This window comes from Ahaetulla prasina, chromosome 3 (assembly GCF_028640845.1).
Source record: "Ahaetulla prasina isolate Xishuangbanna chromosome 3, ASM2864084v1, whole genome shotgun sequence".
Taxonomy (NCBI): Eukaryota; Metazoa; Chordata; class Lepidosauria; order Squamata; family Colubridae; genus Ahaetulla; species Ahaetulla prasina.
This window is the reverse complement of record NC_080541.1, coordinates 137,142,024-137,161,732: the sequence shown is the minus strand read 5'-3', so window position 1 is coordinate 137,161,732 and position 19,709 is coordinate 137,142,024. Positions and strand designations below refer to the sequence as shown.

The window sequence follows — 19,709 nt, the reverse complement described above, 5'->3', positions numbered from 1 at the left end:
AAAGGTAACAGGCCTGTGCTGTTGAAGGAATGCATTAGATGTATGAGTGCAGCCTTGTTTTAATGAATTGCAGATAAGAGCTGCACATTTTGATGCATCTGTCCTTAAAGCATTGCACAACCATAAACTTAATGCAGCAAAATGAATGTGCATCATAGTGAACTATGAACTTTAGTTTCTGTTGTAAAATTTAAAACTATTTCTGCATAGAAAGTATATACATCCAATTTGGGGGAGGGAGCTATTTGAGCAAAAACAATAATGGTAAAATTTTGTTCATACTGTACTAAGCAATATAGAAACCTGAAAAAAGTCAGGCTGCTTTAATAAGTTATATATATATGTGTGTGTGTGTGTGTGTGTGTGTGTGTGTGTGTGTGTGTGTGCCATGCAAGTTCCAAAGCAATTCTTCAAAATCATGTTAGTTATACAAAACAGTGTGGTTTTTGTAGTATTTTTTAAAGGTGAATTTTAAATCTAAATTAAACATAGCTCAGTGTTTGACAGATTGAGAATAGTCATTATTGTGTATTTTGTTATCTGCCTTTGGAATTTTGTTCTGTTCTCTCTCATTAGCACAAAACCTGAATTTATCAAGAGAAAACAGACTAATCTTTCTGCGCACAAATGAGTTTAAAATTTAAGTGCTCACTATGGATGCATGCAAAATCCCCACTTGTGTGCTCAGTGACTTGCAAAGATTTATGAAGTTTTAACATAAAACTTTCAAAAGTCTTGTTTCCAGAATTACTTTGTATTTCTCAAGTATTTAGGGTTTCCTCAGTCTTTGATACTTCTTTTCTATTAATGTATTTTACGCAGATAAAGGAGAGGCACTTAAGAGCATTTGATATTGGTATAGAGCAGTGATGGCGAACCTTTTTGTCACAGAGTGCCCAAACCATAACACTCATGTGCGCCAGAGCACCTGAAATCCGAAGACCAGCTGGCTGGTGCGCATGCACATTCTGGCCACCTAGTGTTTGGGTTTCTGGTGCGCACATGTGCGCTGGCCAGCTGGTCTTTGCATGTGCCAGAGCACCAAAAACCCGAAGACCAACTGGCTGGTGCGCATGCGCATGCCGGAAACAAGAAGAGCAGTTGGCAATAGTGCACATGCCCACAGAAAGGGCTCTTACGTGTCACTCTGGCACCCGGGCCATGGGTTCACCATCACGGGTATAGAGGATAATTCATATTCCAAAGTTTAACAGATTACCATTCAACCCAGTTACATTAGATAGGTTTATTTTTTAGTTAAAACTTATTTGAATACTATTTCAGATGTAGTGTTGTGTCTGCGCCCCCCCGAGCCGGGCCCCCTGCCAGAAAGTGACTTGGAAAGTGAGGGGGAAGGGCCATCAGGGCTTACCTCGGGACCACTTCATTTGTTTTCCCGGATGCTTAGTCTGGCAGGAAACTTACTGCAGTGCTTTGGAGAGTACTGTATATTAATGTATCTTGGAGCATCCCATTCATATTTAAAAATAAGTAGTGTTGAGTTGGTGGAGCATCTTCCCAGTAAGTGTGTAGAACTGCAGTCTTTTGATCATAAGTTACTATCCAACTATGAAACTTAAGGTTGAAGGGTTTGATCCCTTTGCAGGCAGGTGACTTGGTGTATGTAAGGACCGGTTGGCAGCATTTCATTGTCAGCGTCTTCGCTTTCCTATATGGACTTCTGGATTTTCTTCTACATGTAGTTGTTTGTTCATCAAGTGAATATTAAAATTTAAAATAAAAGTCATCTAGTCTGTTGGAATAACTGTTCAGAATGGTTCTGGAAGATACTCATGTTTGAAATGGATGCCAGTAGGGTTCCCACGGAAAAATGGACTAGCTGAAACTGTAAAATAAAACAGTGGTTTTAATGTGGTCTTTTTTTAGGGCTCTCGATTAGATGACCAGAGATGTGAACCACCACCAAACATTCCAAAAGGGCCAACTGTTCCTGATGAAGATTTCTTCAGCCTTATTTTGAGATCGCAGGGGAAAAGAATGGATGAACAGAGAGTCTTTCCACCATGTAATTTGAAGAGGCCAAATACTACCTAATGGATCTAAGCTCATGTGAAAGAACAAGGGATGATTATGTAAAGCAGCAGCAGATAGTTTACATATAATGCCTTCAGGGGAAATATATATATTGAAAATATTCAGTATATGTACATAGAATACGGTACAGTCATTACTACCACTGCTTAAAATCAGACATTGAATACTGATTCTAAAGTCAGCTGTATAGTGTTTTATTTCCATACTGTCTGCTTTTCTGTTAATTTCTCTTTCTGTAGATATACTGTTTTCCTTTATTAATGGAATCTGTGTTTAAGGTACTTTTGCCACAAATTTAGGACAACTTTTTCTGTTAAAATATGTAAACTGTAGAATTGAATTCAATTTTTTTCTAACTTTTACATATTACAGAAGGTTTTAAAATGAACAGTATTATGGTGGTTTTTTAAAAAAAATATTTTAATACTGTTGTGTGTTTTATCTTTTTATCTATAAAACAGTATTAAGCCGATGCAAGGAAAAGATGCCAATTCAGTTAGGCCATGAACAAAGCACCCAAAGGCTTCATCATCACCTCTCACTGAGCTTTTTTTAAAAAAAGAATTTTATTACATAATAAAAACTTATATAAATTAAACTTGAAGAGAAAGGGGGAAAAAATAAAAAAAATATAAAGTGACTTCTAGAAGTGATAAAACAATATAAGCAAATTTAATAACTTTTTACCCTCTGTAAGGTTACAGGTATCTCTTCATCCCATAATTTCATCCCTTATTCAAAAGCAAATCCATAAAACTTTTAACTTCAATCCTGGTGTCAGCAAACAGACCATAAAGTGTTGCCAGAACTTTAAAATCTCATTTTAAACTTGATCAAATAAATAAAACGTATATTTCTTTATTTCTAATAGTCCTTAATTCAATCACATACAGGTAATCCTCAATTTATAATTGGTCATTTAATGACCTTTTGAACTTCCCAAGACACTTGGATCCAAGGGACATGAAGCAGAGCATGTGGTGCCTTGGAGCAGAGAAGGTCTTAAGACGCCTAGGGCAGGGCCTGTGCCTGGCTTCCTAGGTTCTCCCTTGGAGCCTGAGAAACCTGTGTGCCATTTAATGATTCATGTGGTCATTTAACAGCCATTTTGGGAAGAGCAGGTATAGGGATTTTTAAGTGAGATAACCATATGGGTGCTTTACTTAATGGTTGCCATGACCTTCAACTGTAATGGGCAGGCTCTATTACAGTTGTTGGTTGAGCACTACCTGTATTGTAGTAGTTGATTTCAATTCTTATCCCACTGTGCAGTTTTATTCCAGACTTTCGTAACTGCCTTTTGTAGATCCGATAAACATTTTCCAGGTCATTGTCTCAATTTATTGTTCGTATTTTCTTTTTAATTTTTAAATTTCATCCAGTTTCTTTTGTATATCCAGTAAAACATCCTTTTCCAAAACATTATTTCTGTCTGTCATTTGTAGCTCTGCATTTTATACTTTGTCTTATCAGATAAAATTTGTTCCATATCTGTTCTTTCATTAACATCTTTGGACATAGTATATCCATAGAAGCAGATATCATTACTGACAGGGTTGCTATTGTATTTACTAATTTCTGACTCCATTCTTCAAAGATCTCCTTTAATGTTTCTGTATAATGTTTTGCATCATTTTGTAAGACACTGTATTAATTAACATCAAAAACAGGCTTGGGTTTTTTCCCCTTCTTGGAATCTTTAGTCCCCTCTAGTATCCAGTTTCAAAAAACATAATTGAAAAATCTTTGTTATGACTTAGAATAGCCAGGATTCCCAGAATAATTTTGTTTCCGATAAGAAACTGTTTATTTTTTAATAATTCCAAAATTTTAAATTTCAGATTTATCTGGCTCCTCAATGGTTTGTAATTTTCTTAGATATGAATTGATATTCTCAATCATCCATGGTTGTCTCAAGGGTGCTTTTGTTCAAAAGATAACTGGGCTTCCTTGATTTTTTTTCCTTTGAAAATGTTACACTTCCCATCAGCTTCCCCTCCAGTTCCCTTTTTGGAAAAGAAAAAAAGCAATTTTGGGACAACTTAGATTAAAATCTTACTTAATTTTTTTGCTGTTTATTTCAAATTGTTTAAGTTTGTAATTTTTCTTTTTTTTGGATTTGAAAATGAACTCGCCCAATAACTTCAAACTTGTCATTTAAGATCTTGGAAGACTTAGACTAACTTTGTCACTTTGAATGTATACTAATCAGCATACATTAAAATGAAATTTCGCTGCATGTAGCTCTCAAAGGGTCATCACCTCCAATATACACTACATAAACATTACAAAATAAATACAAAATTATGCATATACCCGCATATATGACATAAAGAAACAACAGTCTAGTTCGACTATATACACGTACATGGTGAGAAAAACGAATCTTGTCAGTTTACCAGACGGATGGCATAGGGAACAAAGCTATTACAGAATTTGGTAAGCCTGCTAGAAATACTTTGAAACCTCCCAGAGAGGAGCAACAAAAACAAACCATAAAATGGGTGTGTGGGGTCTCTAACAATGCTTTGAGCTCTACGCCATAGTGCTTATAAGCAGTATCCTGAACAACGGGAGCTTCCTATAATCTCAGCTGTCCTTATTTATCACTTTAAGATGGGTAAGAGGTAATTTCTCAAAGTGTTTACGAAGTGAGGCATGTGAACTTATCTTTTAAAAGGGTACAGTGCAGTTGCAAGAAAGAAGACAGATCCCTTTGTTGAATGATCCTTTTGTCTTCTGGAGTTGAAACCTGCAAAAAAAGTGGTGTCCTGCAGTCACATCATGAGGAGTGGCTCTGTGGAGCACATGTGGGCAATTTCTTGGTCTCTTATCTGGAGAGGTTCTAAGGAATATGGCTACTCATCAGTTCTTTCATTTTTGTGTGGCTGTCGGCTGTTTGCACAGAGACTTTGGTTCATCTTCCCTTCCCTGCAAGTCTTATTGAACCCTTCATTTATAGCCTCCAAGTGCTCCTTACCTCTTGGCATTTCTAACCTGTGGTCTTCATTACTGTAGAACATCAGGCTGTACTCCAGATTTGAGTATTTGCATTCATTAAATTCTATTGTACAGACTAGGACGTTTACAAGAACAATTTTTGACTCTTAATATAAAATTAATAGTAATAGTAATTCCCAACTATTTCCCAAAGCCTAGCAAGTTTGATTAAGCTAATTTATGGTCCAATTTCATTTTTACGATTGCTCTTGGATTGTAACTAAAATGAACTATTGAAATGTTCACAGTACAAATTAAAGTTCCATATATAATAAAATCTTTTATTTCACTGTCAAGCCATATGTACAAGATTCTTGCATGTTTTATACATTTAATACATAATTCTATAAGATCCTTTCAAAATGCCTTGGAGCTGTCAGGAGAAAAACATCCTGATTAATCCTGGGGTTACAAAATGAATAATTTTCTCATTTCAGAATGATGAATTCTTTTTGATTAATTTTTTTTTTAAAAAGGCTTCTATCTGGTAGAGGTCTGTCAGGAAGCAGTGTTCCTCTGATACTGTTCCTGTAAGGAGAAGATTTCAATTATTTAAAAGCCTTCTGTCAAATATCTTCACAAGCAACAACCTCTGTTGCATTGTGGAGTTAAACATTCATTAATCCACAATGAATTTGTTGCCTTCAACAGTCCAAAAGAGGGGAAAAGTATACTAAAATTTTGAACAGTTTCTTTAGTCCTCTATTTTTAAATCTTTTATTACAGAAGAGGGCTAGTATAGCTACCAATCTGATCTTCCTCCTTCAACAATTTCTCTTTCCTGCTTAAGGTGTATTTTAAGTCCTTTGTAGAGAAGTGATTTTTCTCCCGAGTGGGAGAGCAATGGAGTGGAAACTGAACCAGAAAAATATGATACAGAAAGTTAAATACTCCAAACATGAAGTCCTTGTTAGATACAGTTGGGTGTTACACAACATATTTTTTTATTTAAAAATATCAATTTAAAAATGTCAGTCTCTAAATCTTTATGGAGAGTTACTTAGAAGTGAATCTCACTGAAGGGCTAAGTGACTGCCCAACTACTCTTCTAGACATTCAGAAAGTCATTGTATATTAAATAACACCTGAAGTCCCTGAAATCTTCCCCACACGCTTCATAATATGGTATGAAACAGGTATCTTATCTATAATTTTCATAAATTTCATAATAATTGCTCTTGTCAAATCATTAATTTCACAAGAGAGAAAAGTGCTGTATTGGTAAGAGAGAATATTTGTAGCTCAGGGTTGAATTGTAGTGTCCTTGGTGCTCACTAAGCTTGGTTGTTTTCTTGCAGATGTTTCACTCCCAAACTAAGTAATATATGCACACTGATGATACCTAGTTTGGTAACAACCAAGTGCAGAGAACACCAAAAACACCACTGTCTTTTCAAAGCAAATACTTAAATCATGTAAGGCTGCACTACAGTGGGGAGATGACAGTGACTGAAAGGGGGAAATAACGAATTTCTGCCAATTTGTGTTCATCCCTCCCCCAAATCCCCAATACCACTTTCCCACCCGTTCAAATATTTCCTATCTGGAGTAGAAACTCACCAAAGTGTATAAACTGGAAAAAAGCCCCACTCATCATCAAGCAGTAAAGCTGAGAATGGTTATTTATTATTAAATGAATTACACCACCCAATTCTACAACTGGAGCCTGATATCAGTCCATGAAGTATTGTTAAAATACTGCTGTGGCATTTCTACCTAGACTAGTTAATTAATAAATTGAATTTATTTTTTCTTTATGAGTAAACTACTACAATACACATATTTTTTTAAAAAATGGCACTTGTCAACAGATCCACTTGTTTCTTCTAGTGAATCATTAGAGACATCTGGAGAACAGCTATATAAATTGGGGAAAGAAGTATTCACTGCTTTCACTCTCATGAAAGATTTATAAAACTTACAATCTAACTATTCCTCTTACTCTAAAAAAATTAAAAATCATTGGCCTTTCCATGCATGTCTTCCTATCCCTGTAGGAATAGACACTAGGCGCACAGGAACAATTCTACATTTACTCATTACCATTTCTTTGTTATGGGAGGCCAAACTGGCTTTAAGATACACAAGGGTGAATCCATTTTAAACTTACAGATGGGTTCAAGGTTTCTATAATCCTCTCTCTGGATTCTTCCAATCCACATGAGCTATTCTCTTTCCCCTGAAATTCTGGGGCTTCCGGAACATTTTGTTTCACAATCCCATGTTCACTGCTGCTATGTTTTGTTTCATTTCCATTACTTTCTGAATGCTTTGGCACTTGGCAAGGTTCAACAATGTTTCTTTTATCCAGGTCTGAATCTGTGTTGGTTTTCTCCATTACATCATTAGCCTGATTCTCTTCTTTAGGATTCAATTCATTCTGTAAGAGATTCTAGTATCAGTGAGTGGCTGGGGGTGGGTGGGGGAACCGGGCTGTGTGAGTGGCATACCGGTGTACACACAGCTAAAACTGTGCAAGTTGAGTTGTATGCGCATATGCATGCTCACCAGCCCGCTGCTCATAAAGCCCAGTTATGAATAGGCCATGGCCTGGTAGTGGGCTGCGGCCTGGAGGTTTGGGAGCCCTGGGTTAGTGGATAAATATAATGCACAAACACACCCAATTTAATTAGAATTAAAACCAACATCCTTCTGATTACCTTGATTGCCAATCTAGAATGTTCTTCTGCTGGTACATCCAGTGTACTGCCAGCTTGCACTACCTCTATGTTGTTTCTACGGTCACAGTCGGATCTGGTTTGTCTGTCTCTTCTTGATGCATCTCCTCTGTCGTAAGGACCTCCTAGGATGGACTCTGTGTTTCCAGTCAAGTAGCCTGCCTTGCCATCTGCCCCACTCTGCTTTGGCTGCAGCATTGGTGGTTGCTGATTTCCATCCCTTGGGGGAAGAGCAGGAGGCTGTGGACTTTCCTGGTATGGTAAACTTCTTAGAGCAGTGACAGATCTTCCTGCCCCATAGCAGAAAATCTAGAAAAGAATTGTGTAAGCTCCCAAATGAAATGTTGCAATTCCAATCTTCAAGTTTACTAAATTCTTTATATTGTTATGTGCAATGATTTCTATTTATCCAATAGTGACTTCCCTGTCTTTACTATTACAGCACCCTCCCCCAGCTATGCCACCGAAGTCATTTTGGAAGACCCTCCAAAGAAATTGGATAAATTCCAGAGAAATTGGTGAGATGAATTGAAGGTGCAGAACAAGGGGAATTTGATCCAGCAACCAAATTTCTGCTGACAGAAGGGCTCTGTTGGACGTGATCCACACGTACCCAAACAGGGACACTATATATTTTAACATATATTAAATATTATTTTCTCAAATATTTGCTTCCAAGCTTTACTATTATTTAAATGTATTTAAATGGCATTTCTTTCTTAAAAAGATTAAGAGTTCTTAATCTTTTTTATATTTATCTGAACCTTTTAGATTATGAACTGTAAACCAATATTAGAACAATCCCTGTAGATTCAACAGCCAAATCATTTTTATCATGGTACACTGCATTGATTTTAATTGATACATCAGTTTTTGGTCCAGGATCCGATCCCATTCATGCTGGAGGTATCACTTAAGGAGCTTCCAGGTTGAAAGGATTACCCAGTAACATCACCATCATCTGGGGGAAGGCCCTTGGGGTTCATGTCCCCATCAAGGAGCTGGAGCAAATGATGGGAGCTCGCCCCATCATGCAGCAGCACTTGGGTCTCAAACAAAAGACTTGCTAAATTCCAACCCAATGTCTACCAAAGCTACCAGGCACCAGTGCAGGATAGTTTACCTAGAACATGATTGTGGACTGTCTTCAAAAAACGATGGCTTTCAAACTGCCCTTTGTACATGATTTCTCCCTCCAACCTCTTGAGTAATAAGTGGCACTACGAGAAATTCACCAAAAGCAGTGGGATGGTGGTGTTAACAACGTCAGGTATCCAACTGCAGTGTAAATTACATCTATTTTCCTCATACTGAATTCATTGGGGCCATTGTAGGTTATACATACAAGAGACATGCTGATCATAGATTTGGAATGGGCTTGGAAACCCAACTGAACATGTCAAACAAAGGGGACTAAACACAATTTAGTAATTAGTTCCACTACTGAACTGATCTTGCTAATGTTTTTTTCCTAGCATTTAAATCAACTTGAATGGTCTCTGGGAGATTATAGCATGTACTGTGGGACATCAGCCCAAAATTCCAGATGAATCCCTTTCAAGCAAATACTTACCAAAGTTGCTCCTGTCATTATAATCAGCACTGGAACCTGTAGAAGTACTGGAATTTCTTTCATGAGAGCTCTAATAAATTCACCAATTCCTTGTCCTATGTGCTTTAGTGGTTCTGTTATAAAATTGGTAAATGTAACAGCCAGGGCCTAAAACAAGAGATAATAACAAACTTTAGAATACTTTTGACAGCTTCACTACAGAACAAAATTAAAACATCTAGAACTAAAAATAAAAATACCTTTGTTGGAGGAACGAACAAAATCGGATTTACCAGGAGGGTTTCATAGTATTTTTGGCAAGGATCATCTTGGTATGTAAATGAAGTTCTAAAAAGCTCTGTGGTCAAAAGGCAAGAAATCATTCAGTCAAACCAAAACTAAAACTATATTTTAAAGATCAGTAGAAATTCACTTCTTTAAAATAAAATTACATTTGTAACTACTTTAGTAATACTTTACAACAGGGGTCTTCGACCTTGGCAACTTTAAGACTTGTGGACTTCAACTCCCAGAATCCCTCAGCCAGCAAAGCTGGCTGAGGAATTCTGGGAGTTGAAGTCCACAAGTCTTAAAGTTGCCAAGGTCGGAGACCCCTGCTTTACAACACCGTTTCTCAACCCTGGCAATTTTAAGATGGATGGACTTCAACTCCCAGAGCCAGTACCTCCCCCACAAACTCATGTGTTGTGCTTCTTATCTGTACTACCTAGCAGGACTGACAGTTCTCAAGCTAATAGAAGAGGCACCCTATTAAAAAAGACCCTTGGAGGAAGGGGTTCCTTTCCTCTGTCATCTGAGGCATAACTCGAAATAAAAGGCTTCAGAGTTTGAAGAGATCCAAGTATTATTCAGACCTGCTTACAGGTCTATGAATTCATTTCAAATCTGTACAACCAGTTACCTAAATTCTCTATCAGGGTGTTGAAAAGTATCTCAAAAGATTATCTGCCCAAAACTATTCTCCTCTCACCCCAAAGCTATTAGACATTTCAGCATCCAAGGCTTTCCTTTCAAACCACTTCAAATTGGCAATTCTTTCAACTAAGTTCATTTTGTTATCATTTTTTTATTTGTGGCATAACTGTTCTGATTTTTTCTTTTCATATACTTGCTTTGAAATTCTGTAAAAGAAAAAGCAGTATAGTGATAAAAACGTGTGTATTTTCAAAAAGAAGTTGGGCACAAAAAGGTTATAATGGCAGAACAGCTACTTACAAGCTACTTACCCCAAAAGCTGTCCGTCCATTTAATCTTTTCCACACAGACTGTATCAACATCTCCCATTTTGGCCACTTCCGACTGGTGCTGAGCAAAGGCCATCTATAAAAAAAAACCCTAAAGGATTCAACAATTCTTGCATAAAATCATTGAATCTATTTTTTTAAGTCTTTCATTTAAAATGTGCCTTAAAAGGAAAATCCAATGTAGATTCATCACTATTGAGACTAATAAGAGAACATGGAAGTTGTAGTGCTTAGTGGTTCTATGTCTGCAATGCTTGGAGCGAATGTTGAAATGGGTAGGTCTGTTCTTTTCCACCTACCAACAAGACCATGCAAACTAGGTCTTTGCTCACTGCCTCCTAGGAGGAGAATCGCTCTCTTCAGAAATGGCATATACAAGGAATAAAGGAGGACCCCAAAGCTGCTAACCTTTTAAGACTAACTGGTGTGAAAATAACATGATGAAATGTAAGAAAAACATTGTTAAAGAAAATTCTGTCTTATAAATTTTATATCCTTTCCCTTTCCACACTGTTGGAAATGTAACCATGAACAAGGGACATACTACCACATGTGGTGTTCATGTCCCAAAGCCAGAGACCAAGGGGTTGGAGGAAATGACTGAGCAAAAAATTGACATGAAACCAGAACTATTTCTTTTGGGGATTATAAAAGAAAAAATGAGTAAAGATATTCAATATCTCATATTCCACATAATCACTGCCACCAGAATTTCATCTGCCCAAAATTGGAAACAACAATATGCTCCATCAAATACGATGATTATAAAAAAGGTGCTAGAGTGTGCAGAATCAGATAAGTTAACGATGGAACTCAAAGATAGAGAGGAAACTATTTGTTATGAAACATGGAATAGGTGGTATAATTGACTGGAAAAGAAATCTAAAATCAATGTATAGTGACTATTAAGAGAAGATATAGTGAAAATGCAATATAGTAGGTATGTATATAATGTATTGATTATATGAATAAGTATGTTACAAACAAAATGCACATGTATACAATTGGCTGAAGGATAAAATGGATATTACTAAAGATGCCAATATTGGAAAGCTGTAAAAGTGTAATTAAGATTTTAGAGATGTAAATGTTGAATAAAAATATTTTTTTCAAAAAATAAATTCTATAAAGTTGTTTACCTTATAGAGATACATCCAGTTCCATCCAAAACTGATAATAAAACTGATGATCATAAGACGCTTCATCTGAGTCAACCAACTAACGCGTGTCCATAATTCTGTCGCAATAATGATCAAGATGCTTGCTAAACATAAAAGAATCTTTTGGAGAAAAATAACAAAGAATACAGGAATGCAACTGGTGAGAACCTATTAATTTCAATAGACACATTTCTACCTTGTGATTAAAAATACGCTGAATAAACTGAATTTAAATAAGTATGATTTATTATCATATTTTATAACTTGTGATAATCCATTGTGAACTGGGAGATGCTTCATCTCACTTTGTTTTTGCACTCTCAAGGAGACAGTGTAATAATCACGATTTCTCCTGAACTCCCAGTGGGAAACTATTTATGATGAGAAAATTATCTAGCTCATATTGTTCGTCCTTTTTTGCTCATTTTTGAACAAATGAATCAAAAAATTGAGGTGCTTCATCACTATTGGGAAAAATCACATAAAATTAAGATGTTCTCATATTATTGGTGTGTGGTTTGTTGATTTCTGTTTAGTATGATGTGCATTTCCCTTGTAGCTTGTTCATCATTAAAATTACTACTACAATCATGTTGACATCGCCATTGCCCAGGGAATACCTACTTGAATGCTCCTTTCATGTCCCTGTTAAATTACTCACCAGAATATTACCCATCTATCTACCTGCATTTACCACTTCTGAACTGCTGCGTTAGCAGGAGCTGGATGGAGTGAGTGATGGGACCTCACCCCATCCTGTGGCAGCAATCAAACATCAGCCCAGGGTCCTAACTATGTGAGCCACCACAGTACCATTAAAACTAATTTAAAATTAGGGGTAAGAACACAAGTAACCATTTTGTCACTCATGCTATGAGATTTACCATTCATAAGACACTGTATAACTTCCCTTACCATGAAGACATTATATGGATCAACTCCAAATGTGTCCTCAAATTTCCATTTCCATGCTTCATAATCATGAGGTCTACAATTAATCAGGATGCTATTAACGGCTTCATCTAGAGATGCAGATTTCCAGTTTTCTTCCTTAAGGAACTTGTTAATTTCATTAACTGATTGTCTGGTGAGGATGATCTCAGCATCATAATGCACTTCCCAGGTATTATCATTGGGCTAAAATAAAACACACAAAATAATCAAAGCAGCCAAAACTCTTTTGCAGGATAAATATATGCAAAGTGATCAAACTGGTCAGTCATATGCCAAATCCTGACTGGGTGGCCTTTCAAAGGGTCAAGCATAGTCATCAGAAACTACCCTCCAGAATGAGGATTAAAGAAAATGTGTGTTTGGCTACAAAATACACTGAACATTAAAGATACTAGTTTACTATCCCCAATCACAGTATAGTTTGGATGTTGTAGCAGGCACCAGCCAAATGTGCCCTCAAAGCATGTAAAACTTTTAGTATTATTACATTGTTAAAGCAAAATATTAAATGAAAAACTACCAACCATAAAGCCAACCAAAGTGCCAGCCTCGGAATCATTTATGTTTCTTTTTGGGCCTCACCCGGGCATTGTGGGCAACTTAGATAATAAACATTGGGAGTAAGTTTAGCTCAGCCACTCAGATAATTCTCTTCAGTGAAGTTACAAACTTGAGTTTACCTTCAAGTATTTTTATGACTCACTATAGCCCACTGCAGCATCAACCTGTAAATATTTGTACCTTTGCTTAACAATTACTTTGTGAGTTTACTCATAATGTGATCAGAGGATTCCAAAAGTGTCCATCACTCAAAAAGGTTTTCTGCATCCACTTAATGGCATCAGCATCACGCTAAGTACTTGATCATGCTGACTTTCATACATAGTTAAGAAGGACCCAAGTCCAAGACTTTCTCAAATTCTATCTCAAATTGTTACACATGTAAATCAAGCAAACCAAGGCCTCTTCAAGCAACTGCTCTCTACCTTTGTAGCTTGCTTCTTAACTGATGTATGCCATTTGTTAGATAGACTAGTTTTTTTAAGGTGGGCAGTTAGTTATTCAAACTCCTGTACTTTAGCAACGAGAACACGCATATGAATAAAAGAGCTCAAAATTCTTAACTGATTCTTAGGTACTTACTAGTCCAAGTCGTCCAACTTCATTTAAAATCTTGTTCAAGTATCTTCTAAAAACATGAATGCTGGTGCTTTCATGTAATTTTACTTTATATTTTTTTTCATATTCATCAAGCTGAAAAAAATGAAGTCCTCCAAAATTATCTCTGGTATAAATTGATGGAAATATAACAAGCAGATCTGATCATTCTTTCGCATCTGGTAATAATATTGTAAACTCAAAAGTTTTGGAAAATAATTCAAACCAGAGTGAAACAAATTTTAAAATTGAAATTTCAACCTGAGATATTTTGATATTTTACTAAATCACATAGTATAACCATATAAAACATACATTCTTTCAAAGTATATTGAATTAGCTGTATATGTGGGCATTGCTGCAAGGATAGTATATGCCTTTCCTTAGAAAGGATGTTTGATCCTGTCTATGGAAGTTATGGGAGTATGCTTTAATATCAGACTAATTTCATATCTTTAAAAGTAAATCTAACACAGAATTTATTCAAATTGAAAACCATTTCTAGATTACAATTTAATACACGGATTTGTATCACATCCAAAATTTGGGTTTCTTTATGCAATATAAAATCTATATTTCAATTTTATATGATTTCAAAATTAGAACAGATTTTTAGTAATATAGAAAATAGAATCACAAGGCTGGAAGGGATTTATAAGGTCATCTCGTCAAACCCCCTGCTCAAGGCAGGAGTCCTTATGCATCCTGGTCAAATTGTTGTCTAGTCTACAAAACCTCCAGATCTGTTAAATATTATTATTATCTTTATTATTATTAAATTTATTTGCCACCTCTCTCCCCATGGGGCTACTCTAGGCAGCTCACAACTATAAAACTAAAAACGAAGTTTAAACAAAGTGAAAATAAAACAATAGAACAATAAAATAAACAAGGAAAACAAAACAAATACATTAATATGACTAGTAAAAAAGATATGGATAAATAGGATTTATATTCATTCATAATTCTGTGATTTATATTTTGCTCACCACAGTTCTTGATATTTATGTTTCTTTAGATTAATAGCAATTTTTAAGCTTTAGTTATTCACAAATAATATGCTGTAAAATTATAACTTTGATATTTGTAAATATCTTGTTTATTCATTTGTATTTTTCTTTCATCCCTTTTCTTTGTTCTTTTTCTTTGTTGTGTTACTCTGAAATGTCTAACAAAATGTATACTGAAAAATTTCAAAGTAGGTGTCTAGCTGAAAATATCCATGACCATTAACAGCAGTTATTTTTAAAAATATGAGAGATTATCTACAAACAATATAAAAATGATATTTTAATAAGGTCAGAATTTATTCAAGTTACAAATAAGCAATATTTTATTAAAAATATATAGTCAACTGGCATGCATGTAAACTAACCTTATGAGTTACAGAATCTAGTTTTGTTTGGCACCTGGAAATTTCCATTAGATTTTCTTCAGCCACTTTTGTTGGTGGTAATCTATTACTTTCAAAATCATCCTGATTCACATGCTGCAATTTTAATCATTTGTTAATATTGAACAGTGAAGCTGCTTCATTCTGCTTATTTCTACAAAAAATATACAGTTAGATATATATCCCAGGTAGAGATCGACAAAAGTAGTTGATTGGTCAGCAATGTCAATTATGATCATATTGAGGTCTTTCCTCTTTGATTATGGTGACTATCGTCCATAGTTCACTGACGTTCATCAAAAAATTCTTCATAGTCAGGAACTTTGAAATGTTTTTTCTCCTGATAGCAGTGGAAACTGTACACATTTGAATGGGGAGTGACTAAAATGCAGAAAGGCTGCTCAGAATGATAATACATACACAAATGTTTCTGTCCACATAGATTTTTGAGTGAGCACAAAACAGAAATGGAAGGCCTGAATATCAATTCAATTCTAGTTTCTTTTGTGGATCCTTAGGATTCTTAAAATTGTTTTCAAAGCTTAAAGCTTAACTCTTAAGTTCTTGAATTTGTTGACTCCAAAAAAGGAGGCATTCCTGATATCTAAGTTAAGGTAAGGTAAACAGCTCCTAACCTTAACCCTAAAGAGATGACCTTGAATGTGCATCATAAAGAAATAATATTTATTACATTTGTGTTACTATCCAAAGCGATTCCAATATCTCTACACTTACTTTGTCAGGCTTTCGCATTGTTCCTGATGCTGCGTCATAATTCAACATGTCTGTTGGATCAATCCAATCATCATTCTGAGCTTCACTCCTTCCTATAAGCAGGACTGGATACAGGAGCAAATAAAGTAGCATTCTCTGTCGGGGAGCACATTGGATGATTTTAGCAAAATGCAGGAAATTTCAGGGCAAACTCAACCATCTAGTGCTCAATATTTTCTAAGTTGTTGAATTGTCTGGCTACAACAAGCTATTTCCCAGAAATGCATGATCCAACCTCGGCTCAAAAGAGGAATATTATTTGTGTACTTATTTACATAAACAATCTTGGTTTCATCTTTTTGGCAAATATGGGAGGCTGAACAGGGAAGAATCCACCCCTACTCATTTCCACATTGCTGTTGAATAAATATCAACGAACCTCACCCAACCCCGTATTTGATTTCTCTATTGAAAGAGAAATGATTAAACAGCTTTCATTTTCACTATGATTTAGTATCCAGAATTCACTTAAAGAGCTTAGTGTAGAATAATGTGCAGAGGAAAAACAAGCCAACCACTACAAATGAAAAGAAAAAGAGCAGGAAAGAGTTTGTTCCTTCCTCCCACCCTGCCGTAATAAATAATACTTTCTATCAGTAGAATAATTACAGTCTGGTAGACTGGATACATTTGCAAGAGTAAGGTTTATGTTTACTGTTTCACGGTCTGTTATCTGGAATTAATCTTACAAAATAAACTTCTCAGAATAGACATTGTAGGGGACTTTAGAACTGAAGTTCCAGCTCTTAAATTTTTTCTGTGTGATGAAATAGTGATAACACTGATGTCTTTTCTTCTTTGTTAAGTTGTATGGATGAGCTTGGCTATTCAGTATAAGTTTTAAAAAAGATAAAATCGTATCACTTCCAAAAAATTATTAAAAACCCTATTTGAGCCAAGACTATAAAATTAGATAATAAAATTGTTACCTGTGTATACAGTGACTATAGAAACTTGAAAAAGGGGGAAATCTGAAAGAGGTTCACAAGGCTAAAAAATATTGTTCATGTTTATAACTTTGCTCTACAAAGGAAAGTTCAAGAGCAAAACCAAGAAATTTAATTTAATTTAATAATAAATTAAGTAATAGAAGTTCAATTCCTTTTGAAGAGCTTCAAATTGGGATGGATAAAGAGGGAAAATTAGTAATGAAGTCACCTCCATGAGATGGGCAGCACGTTTCATAAATGATAATTAAAAAGTAGTAATGCAATCTCATGTGCATACAGTTACTTTCATTAATGACCATAATTGGGACTGGCAACTCAGTCATTTGGCTAAGCAGTCCACTAAGTGAAACCACGATTGTCTTTATGATTTTACTTAAGCCTTCCTTCGCTTTACAGACCTGTGAAGGTTTGTAAAGTTTCTTTTTCATCACTGTTGTAATTTGAATGGTTGCTAAAAGAGACAGACGATAAATGAGGACTATCTGTATAAAACAGCCAGTTTCAAGTCAGTCATGGAATGTCCCTGGATGACCTTCCCAGTCACTCTGAGCCACACCTATTGTTGTTGTTGCGGGATACAGGAGAAAGGAGCGTTCCCTGCACTACCGTGAGCTACCAAATGAAAGGTAGAATACGCACCCACTCAATGAATAGATGAACGTATTTACAGACCATTCAGGGGAGTTGAGTACAAATCAAACAATGCCCCTTGGTGTCCTTTTCAATTGCTGGAGTCAATAAGTGATACAGGTAGTCCTCGACTTACCACTACAATTGAGCAAAACATTTCTGTTGCTAAGCAAAACATTTAAGTGCATTTTGTTGCATTTTACGACCATTCCTGCCAGAGTTAAGTGAATCACTACAGTTTTTAAGTTAGTAACACGGTTGTTAAGTGAATCTGGCTTCCTACTTGACTTTGCTTGGAAGACGGTCGCAAAAAGTGATCACATGATCCCAGGACACTGCAACCATCATAAATATGAGTCAGTTACCAAGTGAACAAATTTTGATCGCAATTACTATGGGGACCCTCCTAAGTGTGAAAAACGGTGGTAAGTCACTTTTTTCAGTGCCATTATAACTTTGAAGGGTCCCTAAACGAGCCATTGTAAATGGAGGACTACCTATACCCTTAATATGTGTCAAATAAATGTTCAATTATTGGTCTTTTTCCTTATTCTGATGACCTGAAGCCATAGCTACTATTCTGTTCTGAGAACTTTTCAATTAAACGCAGAGGCTTGACTGATGCAAGAACACTTTAATAACTGACAGGAACGATAATAACAAGGAATCAACTTCGCACCGGCTTCACTCATTAACACAGACACCCCAGTCAGCTGCTTAAATACTAGCTGTCAAAACAGAGGGAACCAATAGGGAGACTCCAATTTCCCGCTCCTTTAGTTCCCTACGTCTCAGCCAATCAGAACGCTTGGCAACTAGCCCGGCTGAGACGCGGTCGTAACTATGAGGACATAACAGGTACGAAGAGTAAAACCGCCCTGGGAAAGGAAACCGCAGGAAATGCATGCAGCACGCCTGGCTGCAGATAACGGGAATCCCGCGTCCGTTTCTCCACACAAAATCATAGGAATCCCCGAAAAATCTGCCGCACCCCACACGCGCAGCCTCATTTTAAAAAGCTGAAGCCCCTTTACTGGGCGGGAAAACGGGCTGACAATTCCCACCGGGACCTGTCTTCCTTCAAAAAGAATGCGCGCGGGCACAGAGATGCGCGCGCACCCGCAAGAGGGGAGGCGGTGGGGAGGCGTCCCCCGCGAGCGCAGAAGGCCCCGCTTATCCCTCGTCTGCCCCCTCCCCCACCCGCCGACCGTGGCCTCAGGCCGCCCGGCTCCCTCGCCGCCTTCCTCCCGCCGCTGTTTCTCTCCGCCCGTTTACCCAAAACCGCTTCTGCCCGGCAGAGGTGGGAGCGTCGTCGCCAGTCGCGCTGAGTCGCCTGAAATGCAGACGCTGATGATGTGGACGCCCAGCGTTGCATTTCGGGAAATACAACATGTCCGGGTTGCGGAGATAGGAGGGTTGCTGAGCAAAGCTTATCTAGATGTTTCTCCTCTGGGTCCCTAGTTGTGACTGAACAAGATAGACAGAAACAGCTGTCGACATCACAAGAGGGCTGCTTTGCGACCTCGCTTTTGGAGATCCTGAGGGGGGAGTTGTTACCTCGCTGATACTAGGAAGGTGGGACTGGGGAAAGCTAAATATCGGGGAGAAAAATGGAAACATCCCCACCCCCTTTTTTACAGTCCTATGTTTTTGCCACGGGAACAGGTCTCTTAATTTAAGAGGTTTTTAGGATTACAGCGCATTCCGCATTCTACAGAGCCCTTACGTCTTTGTTGCTGAAATCATTTGGAGACCAAACTTGTTAAAAAGGTTCTCTTCTCCTATGCTGTATATACCACATCTACCTGGAATTGGGGATTATTTTTAAGGATCTACTGAAAGTGAATTGAGTTTGTAGGTATACAACTATCAAAATAAGTCTTTTGATAAGACATGCCAATTAAATCAAATCTTCCTTGGAATTTTGCGTGAGGAGTTTCCTGGACATTTTGATACCAGATAAACGTTTTTTTCTATTAACCAGGCATTTTGATACAATTAGCTGCAAAATCAGTTTTTTTAAAGTTAAGATTACAGAGGTGTTTTGCTTTGGCATCTAAATTTGTGTGATATTTGTTTCTTGTAGGACGCCAAAAATCCCTTTGTTATCAGGCAAAATACAAACACTAGCTTTTTCATT

The 19,709-nt window shown here is 36.7% G+C and overlaps 2 protein-coding genes across 7 annotated transcripts in view; one reads left to right on the top strand and one right to left on the bottom strand.

The window, feature by feature from the left end:
• Positions 1-9,230, top strand: part of GPSM2 (G protein signaling modulator 2) — a 34,152-nt gene extending 24,922 nt beyond the window's left edge. For all 5 annotated transcript variants that reach the window (XM_058178536.1, XM_058178535.1, XM_058178534.1 and 2 more), the window contains 3 exons: positions 1,888-2,026; positions 8,176-8,251; positions 9,209-9,230. In XM_058178536.1, coding sequence (XP_058034519.1) covers positions 1,888-2,026; positions 8,176-8,251; positions 9,209-9,215 — 222 coding nt within the window. In that variant the 3' untranslated portion in view covers positions 9,216-9,230. The remainder of the gene's footprint in view (positions 1-1,887; positions 2,027-8,175; positions 8,252-9,208) is intronic.
• CLCC1 (chloride channel CLIC like 1) lies at positions 5,316-19,038 on the bottom strand. Of its 2 annotated transcripts, XM_058178538.1 has the most exons (12): positions 18,845-19,038; positions 15,951-16,085; positions 15,198-15,311; positions 13,808-13,918; positions 12,626-12,847; positions 11,690-11,830; positions 10,533-10,626; positions 9,546-9,643; positions 9,307-9,453; positions 7,716-8,042; positions 7,166-7,435; positions 5,316-5,583 (listed from the first exon to the last, which is right to left on the bottom strand). In XM_058178538.1, the coding sequence occupies exons 1-12, from the start codon at positions 18,959-18,961 to the stop codon at positions 5,554-5,556; spliced, it is 1,806 nt and encodes a 601-aa protein (XP_058034521.1). In that variant the 5' UTR covers positions 18,962-19,038; the 3' UTR covers positions 5,316-5,553. The 2 variants fall into 2 exon arrangements, with proteins under 2 accessions (XP_058034521.1, XP_058034522.1); XM_058178539.1 differs by lacking the exon at positions 18,845-19,038 and having other exon boundaries at positions 15,198-15,369; positions 15,951-16,079.
• Between the last annotated feature and the right edge of the window lie 671 nt (positions 19,039-19,709).

Coding starts and splice junctions, on each gene's coding strand:
- CLCC1 (XM_058178538.1), bottom strand. CDS start 18,961: ATGTTGTATTTCCCGAAATGCAACGCTGGGCGTCCACATCATCAGCGT. Junction 13,919..15,197: donor TAGATTCTGTAACTCATAAG/GTTAGTTTACAT, acceptor CATTTTTTTCAG/CTTGATGAATATGAAAAAAA. Junction 5,584..7,165: donor TAGAAACCTTGAACCCATCT/GTAAGTTTAAAA, acceptor TTCTCCTTACAG/GAACAGTATCAGAGGAACAC.